At 56.3% G+C, this 12820-nt stretch overlaps 1 protein-coding gene across 1 annotated transcript in view; it reads left to right on the plus strand.

Annotated features, from left to right (window-relative positions):
* The first annotated feature begins 333 nt into the window (after positions 1-333).
* The window catches only part of VIPR1 (vasoactive intestinal peptide receptor 1), a 32477-nt gene continuing 19990 nt past the window's right edge, over positions 334-12820 (plus strand). The window contains exons 1-2 of the mRNA XM_004419558.3: positions 334-428; positions 10559-10667. Of these exons, the coding sequence (XP_004419615.1) occupies positions 351-428; positions 10559-10667 (187 nt within the window). The 5' untranslated portion in view covers positions 334-350. The remainder of the gene's footprint in view (positions 429-10558; positions 10668-12820) is intronic.

The following is a 12820-nucleotide window of genomic DNA, read 5'->3' on the forward strand; positions in this document are numbered from 1 at the left end:
CGTGTTGGGGATCGAGATTCCTGGGGATGCGGTCCGAGGGGGCGAAGGCTTGGCAATGCCTGGCGACTGAGGACTGACGTGTGGGAGTGGCGGAGGGAGCGCAGGGACTCCCGCTAGGGCGCCCCCAACCCCGCCCCACACCTGCTCGGCGGCCCCGCCTCTGTGGATCCATTGGCTAGACCCGCCGCCCGTCAGACGAGCCCCCGGGGCCCGCCCCGAGCGGCGACTCTTAGCGCTGGGGCCACCGCGGCAGCGCCACTCTGCCAGGCTCCCCGCCGTCGACCGCGCGGCACGCCGCCCGTCCGCCCATTACCGGCGCGGAGCCGCCCGCAGCGGGCTCGGGGCGGACCATGCGCCCGCCGACTCCGCCGCCAGCCCGCTGGCTATGCGTGTTGGCCGGCGCCCTCGCCTGCGCCCTCGGGCCCACGGTGAGTGTTGCTCGCTGGGCCACCCGGAGCCCCGGCAGCTGGGGGTGGAGTGGGGGCGGCAGGAGCCCGGCCGTCTGTGCGCACGTCTGTGTAAGGGGAATAAGGAGCGCGGAGCATCGGGTCTCGCCTCCCCGCTCCGCCTCGGACCGGATCTAGACCCGAGGGGTGGGGTCTCGGTCGCGCTTAGTCGCTCCCAGCGCAGCCCGGAGCCGGCTCCGCTCGGCGATCTGGGGCACTCGCGGAGGGGCGGCGGGAGAGAGCGGGCTCCAAACCCGCCTTCTGTGTCGTGGCTGCGGGTGTGCGTGGGGTGGGGAAGTCAGGGCCGGGGACTGCGGTCGGATGAAATGGAAGGTCTGGTAGACAGTGGGTGGGTGGGAGGGAGGCTGTGAGGGTCGTCGTTGTGTGCTGTGCCCCTCTGGAGGTGTCTGTGGGGCGTTGTGTGTTACGTGTGGGAGTGACGTCTCAGCAGCAGACCCAGCGCTGGGGACCTCGAGACCTGGGAAGGGTCTTTTGGGATCAGGTGGCTGACAGGCAGACCCTTCCTGTGCCCTTTCACTGAGCAGAGCTGAAATGTACGGAGCTCACGGTGGAAGGTGGTGGGCAGGGAGGGGTAGGGGATGGTGCTTATAAGGAAGAGCCAGACATGTGCTTGGGAAAAGCTGAACAGGGAGCAAACAGCCAAAAAGCAGTGGCCTCCCTCTTCCTCCCACTTCTGCTTCATCCCCACATGGGTATGTGTATGCCCCTGACCCATGTGTGCTAGTGTGCCCCATGTGTGGGTGTGCCCATGTGTGTGTTTGTGGATGGCTCACCTGGGCTGCAGGGCAGATCTTGGTTGAGGCGGGAGATGGCTGGATCATCTCCCTGTAAGATTAGAGAAGACCTCAAGACTCACTGAGTCTACCCAGGCCCATTTTATAGATGGGCAAAGTGAGGCCCAAAGACACCTGCCCCCCACCAGTCAGACCTGGACTGAGGTTGATTTTCTCTCTACCCCTATCCTAGGACTTGAGGAATCTGGGGTTGCTGCTAGTGGGTAGGTGCAGCATATTGATGATTTAGTCTCTTCTATTCCATGATTACCTCTCTTACCATCACCTCCACGAGGCCAGGAATCTCTTTCCATCTAGCTAATGTCTTGCACACCCTGGGGATGAGGAGCTCATTGTCTGTCCTGGAAGCAGACCTTTTGACAATTGGCAGGAGCCTCCCCTCCTCCCACAGAGAACCATGGGACCCACCTCCTGAGCACTGGAAGCCTCACCAAGTTCTGGCCCTGAGGCCACAGCTCTGGCACCATGTACAGCCCCTGAGTGTCACCGAGCCTCCAGGCCTCTGGAGTCTCCCACAACCCTGTGGTTCTCCCAACCCTGGGCTCCAACCCCTCAAATTCTCCTTGGATGAGCCAGGGACCTTGGGACCACCACTGGCACCCCAATCCTCCATCCCTGCAGGCTTCTCAGCCCAGGGGCAGAGTGGTTTCAACGGGGCCTCCTCTCCTGCTAAGTCACATCTGCCCCCTACCTCCTGAGACAGTCCAAGCCTGGCTCCTCCAATGCCTACCCTCCCGTGTCTTTCCACAGCTTATTTAGTTCCCAGCTCCAGCTCCTCCTCCAGACAGCCTTCCCTGATTGCTCCAGCCCACTCAGCCCTCCCCCTTCTGACCCCACCCTTCAGCCCTACTCACCTCCCAGCCTTGGCTCTTCTGACCATCCCGTGGGATCAAAGGCTGAGGTCTCTCACCCTCCTGTGTCCCCCACAGCCCAGTGCAGGGCTGGGCCCAGAGGGAGGAGACTCACTCAGGACTGGGTGAGGGCAGGCTAGGATGAGGGGCCCCCATTTCCCTCTCTACTGCTCTCTCCTCCCCACCAGCCACCACTTGCTCCAACACTGAATGGACACCAGGCAATCCTGCTCCAGCCGGACTCGGGGGTTGGAGGGGGGCTGGTGTTATCAGAGTCATAAAATGGCAGCTGCAAAGTTCAGTTTGAAGGCCCAAGGCCTTATCACTGCTGTTTATGGTGCCCTGACCTCAGCATGGGAAGGGGAAATCTCTGAACAGGGAAGCAAAAAAAAGGAAAGAAAACCTCCAGTGTCTCAGAAGAGGAAGTGTGCCCCAAGGCCACCTGTCTGGCCTTCCACTGCCCCTACCCCCTGGACAGCAGGCACTGGGGCTCCTCATTGGTAGGAGAACTGCTCAGGGCAATGCCCAACCCTGGGGTGGAGGGAGGGGTGTCACAGGGGAGGAGCAGACCCAGGCCCTGCCCTGGGAAGATTCTCAGGCTGGTGGGGTAGAGCAGAGCCAGCAACTCAAAAGCCCAGGGCTGTGTGGGGTGCAGCCTCCCGGAACTGGAGCAAGAGTCACAGAGAGGAGCAGTCAGGGAAGGCTCCCTGAAGGAGGCAGGACAATGCCCTGAAGAGTTCAGCCGAATAGGCCGACTTTCCCCCTGAGACCATAAACACCCTCTGTTGGCAGGACTAATGGGCCTGACCCCCAAAGGAGGAGGAAGCCCCAGCTCCCCCCAGAGACTGGGGTGGCCTAGAGGTCGGGAGGCTTGGCTTCTCTAACTCCTCTCTGAGGCGGGTTGCTGGCCACCTGCTCCTGAAGGCCTCACCTTGCTATAGGCATCCCGCCCTGGCCATCTGCTTCCAGCCCCTCCAGAGGCTGTCCGCAGCTGCCCAGGCCCCCCTGTGGGCTTTAGGAAATATGGCTGCACCGGGGTCAGACCTCCTCCCCTAGTGAAGGGACGACCTCACGTAGGCCTGCCCAGGGCTCCCCGGGGACTATGCAAGAAGAGCGAGCTCCCCTCGGAGGTGTGCACCCGCCCTCCCTGGTGCCCTGAGTCTCAGCCTTCCCTGACGCTTCTGGAGCTTCCCGGAGAAGCCCGAGCTGGGGCTCACCCCGCTCCATGGCAATGGCCAGTTGCCCTTGAGAACGTGTTGCCTGTCCGTGGAAGGGCCTCAGTTTCCTCATCACAAAAGTGAGGGTGAGAACCCTTTTCCCAACGTGCAGGAGAAATGGGAAGAGAGGGCTGGCTGGAGGCCAGCTCCACCCCCTGACGGGCATCATCTTCCCCCTGAGCCTCACAACTCTGAAACAGGCTTAGTCTTCCTGTCAGGATTTCTGCAAGACTGGAAGGAGGTGAAAGTGTTGTGTGAACTGTGTGACAGGGCATTCCTTCCTCTTGATCCCCGGCTCGGGAGCCCTGTGGATCACTATTCAGCCCTCTCTTGTCCCCACCTGCCCAGGGGTCCCCAAGGCAGGCAGGAGTCCTAGGGACATGGCAGTGTCCTCATGAGGTAGCCAGGCAATTTGGGGGTTGAAGCTCCAGGCCCAGGGCAATGGGTCCTCTCAGAGAGAGCTGGGTGATAGGTGATGGGCCTTCTCACGTGGTCAGAGCTTCAGTGGCAGTCCAGCCTGGGCCCAGCCTGCCACTCGCCTGGGCCCCTCACTGTGGCCTCTCTGGCCATGGATGCGGGAATGGGGCCAGGGCACTAGATGAAGCCCTGTCCCCTTCTCCCTGCCCCTTCTGCTCAACCTCCCAGACTCTGCCCTCTGCCGTCTGACTTCCCAGCACAGAGCAGTTCTCCCTGCACCTGGGAAAATATCCAACATGTGCAAACTCTCACATCCCTTAGGCGTATTTCAGAAGAAGAAAAAGAAACACGGTTTAATCTCTCCACCACATTATAGGTTTTTTATTTTGAAAATTTTCCAACATATAAAAAAAACCGTAGACTGGTATGACTAAGATGGCCATACCCATTCCTTGGAGTAACATCAGCAAAATGGCAGTACAGGAATTTCTAGTACTCGTTCCTTCCCAATTTCTAGGTTTGACAATTATTAACCTTAACAATTAATATTTGCATCATTTGCTTTTCTGGCCGAAGTATTTTAAAATAAATTATAGACATCATGACCTTTTACACCAAATTATTTTAAGATGCATCCCTAAAACCAAAGGACATTTTCTTTTTAACTATGGTACCATCATCACAACTAAAAAAATTAACCGAGCTTCCTTAATGTCTAATATTCAGATATCCCCAAGCAGCATTTAATCAAGCACCACAAGATGAGTGGTGATATTATCAGGATTTTTGGTCTTATTGCAAGGAGCTTTCTTGCCTGTGTCGTGGTGGGACTGTACAGTGAGCTGGCAGGGTGGGCGAGGAGAGCAGGGGCCTTGAGCAGGGTGGGTGAGCCTCTAGCTGGGCTTCACAGGACAGGGCCCAGTCTGTATTTGCACCTCCTCTCATGTGGCTCATGATGTGAGGTCCATATCTCTCAGGAAGTGCCTCCTGCTATCTGCAACAAGTTCTTCCTGCACATCTGGTCATCAGAGGTCATCAGAGGGAAAGAGTTCACCAACCAACCCCTGTGTAGCAAGAACTCACAGCCTCGTGGCTCCCTGTGCTAGTGCCCAGCCCTCTGCAGGTGGCCCCAACACCAAAACCACCCACAGACACCGTGTTTGTAAACTGAGTCCTCTTTCCCCCGGGGTGCCCAGCATGACTTTCAAGGGGCAGAGGATTTAAACCTGAGTGCCTACTGTTCCTGCTTTGCTGACTATCCCCACAGTGATCCTCTGCAGAGAAACCCTGAAAGCCTTCGTGACCCTAAGTAAACCTTCCAAGGGTTTACTTACCCTTGGAACCAAGAAGGGCCCTTAGTGGGCCACCCACAGACACCGTGTTTGTAAACTGAGTCCTCTTTCCCCCGGGGTGCCCAGCATGACTTTCAAGGGGCAGAGGATTTAAACCTGAGTGCCTACTGTTCCTGCTTTGCTGACTATCCCCACAGTGATCCTCTGCAGAGAAACCCTGAAAGCCTTCGTGACCCTAAGTAAACCTTCCAAGGGTTTACTTACCCTTGGAACCAAGAGGGGCCCTTAGTGGCATCAGGCTTAACCCCAGGCTGACCCTCTTTGCACATATTCTCCTAATAAGAGCCATTGTCCGGGTACCACTCTGAGCTGTAGAAGGTTCTCTCTTGCCCCAACCCAAACCTGTATCCCCAGGTCTTCCCCTCTTTTTCACCCACTAAAAACCAGTTCTCATTCTACCCTCCTACTACCCAGAGCTCAGCCTTCCCCAAGGCGGGGTGTGGTTGGCAAAATTTGGATTTGCAGAGAGGGGAGGTTTTGGACTATTGGCAAAAGGATGTAAAAATATAGGAAAAGGAAGAGAAATTAGACTGCAGTAGGGGGTGAGGGAAACTGCGAGACCCAAGCCTGTTCTCTGGTGGGCATGGCTGCCACTTGTTAGGGGGTAGGGCATTCAGGCTGGCCGGGGTTATGCAGGGCGTTAAGGCTGCGTCTAGACTGGGGTCTGGGCATTGACGGCAATGAGCCTGGCATGAGGGGCTGGGCCAGGGCTTTGACAATTACTGCTAACCTTTGTTGGCAGTCAGTTAGTGTCCTTTACATGTGACCCTTGACACAACCCTGGAAGTAGGTGGTGCTGTCGTTGTCCCCATTTGCCCAAGGTCACCCAGCCAGGAAGTGGCAGACGGGCTGATTCCGGAACCTGTGGACTTAACTAGGCTCTGCTGTCTCACTAAGAGGAGCTGCTTCTTCCAAAGGGGCCGTGGCATGCCACGTGCTGCTCAAGCACGTTAGAGATAGCTTTTAATTAGTAAACTGACAAATCTGAAGTGACAGCTCACAGAATTGTCACTCACATGTACACCTATGTAGCTACTACCCCGATCAAGCTTTTACACATCCCTGTCACTCCAGCACGCTCCCACATGCCGCTGCCCAATAAGATGAGGTCTTATTTCAACTTCTTTAGTGCCCTCTGCGGAGCTGGGAGCATGTTTCTCCTCTTTTCTGTGACTTCTGGATCCCATGAGCTACCTTATCCTCCTATGCCCCCACCCCTCCCCCCTGCCCTTTTCTCCTTTACTCCTTCTCTCCTCCCTGTCTGCCTCCTGGACTACAAAATCCATCTCCTTACCAATTCAAACACAAATGCCAGAATGAAAGGGGTAGCTGGGAAGCTAGGTTGTGGTCCTGTGTGACTTTGATCACACTGCTTTCTGTCTGGGTCCTCAGTTTCCCCCTGTGTCTTTTTGTTGCCCTGTTATTTCAGTGGGGGGTGGCGCTTAAATAAACCATGGAATATGAGATGGTAATGGGGGAATGTTAAGTGGGACCACTCCTGAGTCCCCTCTCCTCTACTTCCCATTCCCCGGCCTCCTCCAACCATCCCCAGCAGGAAAAAAGAGCCCTCCTTTGACAAACCTCGGAAGCACAAATCGTCCACAGTAACTCCCAGTGCTCAGTAATTTGCAGACAGGAAGTTGTTTCTCCTGTCTCACCTAATCCAGCCTGCTGCATTTTAGAGCCCTCTCAGAGACGAGCTGTTTCTCAGAGGGACTCATGTGCTCCTACTGCACCGCTTCTGTCTCCCTCTGCTCCTCCTGCCATAGTTCTCTGGCCCCGGATGAGGCTGGGGTGTTCTGATTTGAGGCCAGTAGCTGTGGCCTCAGACTTCTCTTGAGGGGATTGGGTATGGCCCACAACCTGAGCCGGGCCCACCCTGCCTTGCAGAGCCCCTAGCGTCTAAGAGCTACAGCTCTCGGCATCTTCACCCTTCCCCCCGCAACCCTAGGCTTTGCCCCAGATCTTGGGAGCCCCACATGGAGAGAACACAGGGTTTTCTCCCAGCCCCTCACAGTGGGGATAGAGAGGAGGGGGCCCAACCAAGCAGGTGGAATTGACAAGCCTTGGTTGATCCCTGCACCTACCAGAGACCCAGGATTCTCCTGCCAGCTCTCAGCCAGTCACCTCCACATCCAGCCAACACCACGGCAGGGGAAACAAGAGGACCAGGACTGAGGGATGCTATGGACTTCCTTGCTCTTGCCAGGTCCCTTCTTCCAGGCTCAGGAACTCCTGTCATAGAGAAGGTGTTGGGGGCCCAACCTGGCCTGAAATTCTCACTTCAACCCAACTGCAAGGTCAGCTGACTGTAAGCTCACTTGAAGCTCAGCCCAGCACAAGAACTGGTGAGGGTTTGGGAGAAAGCCCTGTTTTCTTTTCTCCACGTGGGGCGTCAGAAGACAAGTTGGGAGAAGCAAGCAGTAGAGGGATTAGGAAGGGCCTTGAACACCAGTTTTGAAGTGTGTGCTTTGATTCCTAGGCCATGGGGACCATCAGAGATTTGAAGCAGGAGAGTGAGGATGGGGGTACACATCTTACAAAGATCTCTCAGGTTGCAGGTGGTGGGGCTGAAATCTACTGCACCAGTCCAGGCAGGAGCTGATGAGGCCTAGCCCCTGCCTATGTCTCCCAACTTATCTCCTGGTGCCTCCAGCGCCCTCTGCTGCAGCCACACCAGGCTTCTTGCAACCTTGAATGTATTAGGCATTTTCATGCCTCCATGCTTCTGTACACACTGCTCCTACTTTCTGGAATGCTCTTACTCCACCTCTAATTGTCAAACTCTTGCACATCCTCAAAGGCCCGCCTCTATTACCATTCTCTATGAAGCCCACACCCCAGCTATATCCTACCCTGGAACCCTTCCCTGGATCTGGCTGGGAATTTTCCGACTTGATGTGTCTGGAGTCCAGAGGGATAATGAGGGTGTTTAGAATAGGGAAATAAGTGGAAGAGGAAGTCCAAAGTCTGTCTGAATTCCTCAGTGATAAGGGCTAGAGGGAGCTGCCCTGGCGTCGTCCCCCAAAGGGCAATGGTTGACCTGATGACCCAAGGCGAGGCTGTGGAGAGGGATTGATGCCGTCCAGACCAGTGGTCAGAGACCTAGGTCCCTCCTGGGAATGTGCATTTCTGGGTGACTTCAAGGCCCTCTTTGCGTCTCTGTTTCCTCTACTCTTCTCCAGACGGGGCCCAGCACTCAACTAAATTGTGCTGAAGACAGAGCTCGTCTTCCAGACCACCCTCACTTTATTCAGAGGGACTCCAGGCTCCTGGCTTACCCCGAGGGCTCCTGCCCCTCCTCAGTAAACTGCCTATCAGGAAAGGCTTTGTGGCTGTGCTGCTGGGGGAGCAGAGTTGGCTAGAGAAGTTGACCCAACACCCTTCCACCCTCAGAGAACGGCAGAGAGAAGCTGCCAGGAACCCTACAATGCCCTCAGTGATTGGAAAAGAAATATCTCTTGGCATACAGCATGGCCACAGATCCCTTAAGACAGCCACAGATCCCTTAAGACAGAGCATCTTGAGTGTTTTGGTCTGGATAACCCTAATGGACAAGAGGGAAGCACGTGACCCCAAAGAGAAACCACAGTACAACATTTCCTTGAAGTCTCATATCCTTTCTTTTAAACAGTTATACAAATAACTGCATCCTGCTCCATAATAGATCTGTGTTACTTTCAATATACGAGTTTTAAATGACTTACCAGCTAATGTCTTTACCCCAATTGGCTGGTAAATTTAATGGTCCAAGATGGAACCCATGTTCGCTGTGTGACTTCCAGGCCCATGGCATGTGGGTGAGTGAGGTCTGGGTGCCGGCAGTCTGAAAGACATCCTGGACGAGGAGGCCTCCCCTTGGACCTGGGCTAGGTCAGCTGTGATGCTTAGCTGCAGATGGGAAAGTTGGACTATGGGGACCGCTGTGAGAATGAGCCTCCACGAAAGCCTTCAACAAGGCATGAGAGAGCCGTCGAGGTGGAAGAGACTCAGCTGTGTGGCCTCTTGGGCACTGAATTGTCCAGCTTCAGCTTGGACTCTCCTCCTTCCACAGCAGTGGAGAGCTCACTGGCACTTCAATGGGGTCGACTCACCTAGAACACTGGTCAAAGTCACACCCTTAGTGACTGCAAGCCAGACAGGGACCCCCTTGAAGGAAGGAAATAAGGAGAAACCCCTCCACTTATGCTCTCCCCACAGCCCTATTGCAAGAGCGCTTTGAGTCAGCAGGGAAAGTGGTTGAGGCCCATGTAGCCTACAGGGAAACTGAGGCCCAGGGAAGCTAGGACCTTGTCCCAGGGTGGGAAGGACAAGTTGGAATAGACACTGAGATTCTCAGATGCCGGAGCAGTCTTGCTGGACTCTCCCTCACGACTGTGATGTTTTCTTCCCTAGCAGAGAAAAGGAAACTGATGTGGGGTTGCCAGGAGTGGCAACCACTTTCCTACAGCCAAAGAGACAGAAGCTGCCTCCAGCCCAGTGGTTCCTCCATGGAGCCTTCACCCGTCCTTCCCCACTCAGTGGCTTCCAGACCTGTTTTTTTTTTTTTTCTTGGCTGTTCCTAGGCAGTCATCACTCCTACTCACGTGTCAGCCCCAGTGCCAGTGTCGCCCTGGCACACAGGTCTGGCCCCACCCCTGATCCCTGGCCAGGGTGAAAGGGAGGTGAAGGGAGAAACTTGGTCTTTCCCATCCTTTCTCACCACCTTCCAGAGGCACAGGAGCCCTGGTGGGATCACAAGACATTCTAGAGGGGCTTCTCTTACTTCCTTAAACTTCCCCTGCTCATCAGATCTGCTATAGCTTGAGTTATTCAGAAGCTAAGACGGAGGCAGGTGAGGTCTGGGAAGAGGCCAATGTCCCCTTCCCAGCTAGTGACCCAGGGGACTGAGCACAGGCTCTTAGAATGGGGGCAGAGGCTGGAAGATGCAGCCAGACTCGTGGATTCCTCCCAAGCCTGGCCCCAGGAACTGGAGGCCAGGGTCCAACTCCCATAATGAGGTAGCACAGCTGGGCCCCACCCATCCTGGAGACTGAGGCAGGGACAGACAACTCCCAACCTTCCCATCAAGCTGGTGAATGGCAGAGTCCAGTGGGCCAGTTCTGGGCTCTAAGGAGAGGCCCTCTCCCATCTGTCCAGGGTCATGCTACCCACAAAGAGATAAAGTTGTTACAGCCACAGCAGTGCTGGGGGAGCCCCCAAGAAGCCGTGACAGGGTCTTCAAGGCAGACCAAGCTTTGGGGGATAATGGACAAGTTTTGGGTTAGATCCAGGTCAGGGTCAGGCTTCAGTCTGGGGCTAGGATTGGGATTCAGTCTGGGGCTGGGATTGGGATTCAGTCTGGAAGTTGGATCAGTCCAGGGACGGGGCCAAGCAAGGGCCCCACGCTCCTGGAGTCTGTGGACGAGATGTGAGCCATGGACGAGGCTGACAGGTCCCCTCCCTGTCTCTGTCCCCCAGGGCAGCTGGGCAGCTGGGCTGCAGCGGGAGGAGTGTGACTATCTGCAGATGATCGAGGTACAGCACAAGCAGTGCCTGGAGGAGGCCCAGCTGGAGAACGAAACAGCAGGTGAGGCCCCAGTGGGAAGAGAGGTGCTGCAGACCCAAAGAGCCCCATTTTTCCTCATGTCACGAGCCCAGATCCAGGTCACATTCATTCCACATTTGTTGGAGGGGGACAGCACTAAGGAGCTGCTGGGTGGTAAGGAAAGGATGCTGGGAGAAGTTGGGGAGCCAGATGGAAGAAAGAAGCAGCTAACAGGCCTCCACGTTCCCATCACCCACTCCAGGTCTGGGGAGCTCCCAGCTGTTAGCTGAGGAGAACATACTAAGTTAGGGTTCTGAAAAGTGAGTGGAGTGAACTCTGTCTTTGGGGATCCCTACCCCTCTTCTCCAGGAAGAGTGAAGATGATGTCCATGGCTGCCAGCCCATCCAGGATGGGAGGCCAAGGCACTGCATGGTGGGGGCCTGTGACAATGAGGTCCTCTGACCCAGGCCAAAGAAGGGTTGGGGTAGCTCTCTGGTGGGAGCACTCCTGGGTCCGGTGTCTCAGCCCCTGACGTAGTTGGAGCTGAGATGGGGAGAACTGGCCCCAGAACACCACACTCCAGGAATAGGCATTGTACTGTGTTAGCATCTCAGAGGGAGAGCGGAGGACTTTCGGTGACAGTATGTGACCGCCAAAGGGACCACATGGAAGCTCAAAGCCATCTTGGCAGCCTAGAGCAAGAAGGGGCACCAGGCTAATCTGCACAGGTCTGGAATACTCCCCACAGGAGGGAGAAACTGAGGCCTAGCTCCTTCCTCCCAACCCTAGGTTCTGCCAGCCACCACAACACCCAGAAGTGATGTGGCACACACACTGACCTCCCCAACCCAACCTACCCTCAGCAGGCCAGATGAACCATCAGCTCTTCATCCTGCTGATTACACAAGTCAAGGTCAGACTCAGAGGCTGAGCATATGGGGGCCCAGCTCCTGCTCAGGGGGTCTGAGGGAGCTCCAGCATGGCAGTGTGAGGGTGGTGCCAGGGGCACTGTTAGGTGACTTGGCCGGGCCGTCAGATCAAATGACAACACCCGCTCCTCTTCATCCCCACCCCCCATGTGCCCACACCTGGCTCAGCAGTTCTGGGGTGAGAATGGGAGGAATTACAGAGGGCTTCCTTCCAAAGGTGCCGCTTGAGCCAGACTCGGAAGGGGCGGGCAGGATTTGGAGAAGCAGAGAGGCTGGGAAGGTGGGAGGCGCCAAGGCAGACTGCCCTCTGGGGAGTGGGGGGTGGGTATAGGGCTCGAGGCTAACTGAGAGGGAGGGGGAGGGCTGGAGGCAGTGAGGTGGCTGTGCCTGCTCTGGGCCTCCCTCCCAGGTCACCCCCCTGAGGCTGAGTTTACAGTTACATAACAGCCTCACTCAGGAGCAAGGAGCATCTTTATGTCCTCCTGGCTCCCCAGTCTCCTGCCACCTCTCTGAGACAGACAGTTATGTAACCCCTACCAGGTCCCTCCTTCTTGGCCCTGGTGCCCAGGCTCTCTGCCTCCTGCACCATAAGTGAGTGTGTGTACCCTCACAGATGGGCTTCACCTCCCGAGCTCGGCTCTCAAGGAGGGAAGGCCTCCTGTCTCTTGGGGTCCTGAGACCGAGGCCTGGGTCCAGGGGTGGCCAAACCTGCCTACTGTTCCTATGCCCCACCTCAACTCACCAGGGCAGGGAGGCAGGGCCAGGCTGCAGATAGGCCTCGGCAGGCCCCAATGGCGGGATCGTGGGCAGCCTAAAGAGGCCCAGACCCCAGACTCTAGGTCCCACTGCGGCACCTCCCAGGCCCCCAGGGCAGGCCACCCTCGTGATCCCAATGAGGTCATTACTGGCACAGGGTACCTGTCAGGTGCCAACACCCTGTCACCAGGCAGCCAGCCTGGGATCCAGAGGAGGGCAGGTATGGGTCTGTGGACCGTGAGTCTGCCCATGACCTTGTGTGGGACTCTGTGCATGTTCACACACATCCAGGTGTGTGCTCCTGGCCCATGTCTGTCCGGGGCTGTGTCTGTGCCTTTGGGGTCTATAGCTCCGTGTCTGACTCTGAGTGTCTTTGTGTGTCAGAAGCCTGTGTCTGTGTAAGCCTAGACATGCCTGGAGGTGTCTGCCTGCTGTGTCTCTGTGTGATGGTTTGTGTGTGCTTGTATCTATGAGTGTGAGCGTCTATGGTATGCCCAGTCATGTCTCTG

This window comes from Ceratotherium simum, chromosome 5 (assembly GCF_057802395.1).
Source record: "Ceratotherium simum simum isolate JZ-2026a chromosome 5, ASM5780239v1, whole genome shotgun sequence".
NCBI classification, from domain to species: domain Eukaryota; kingdom Metazoa; phylum Chordata; class Mammalia; order Perissodactyla; family Rhinocerotidae; genus Ceratotherium; species Ceratotherium simum.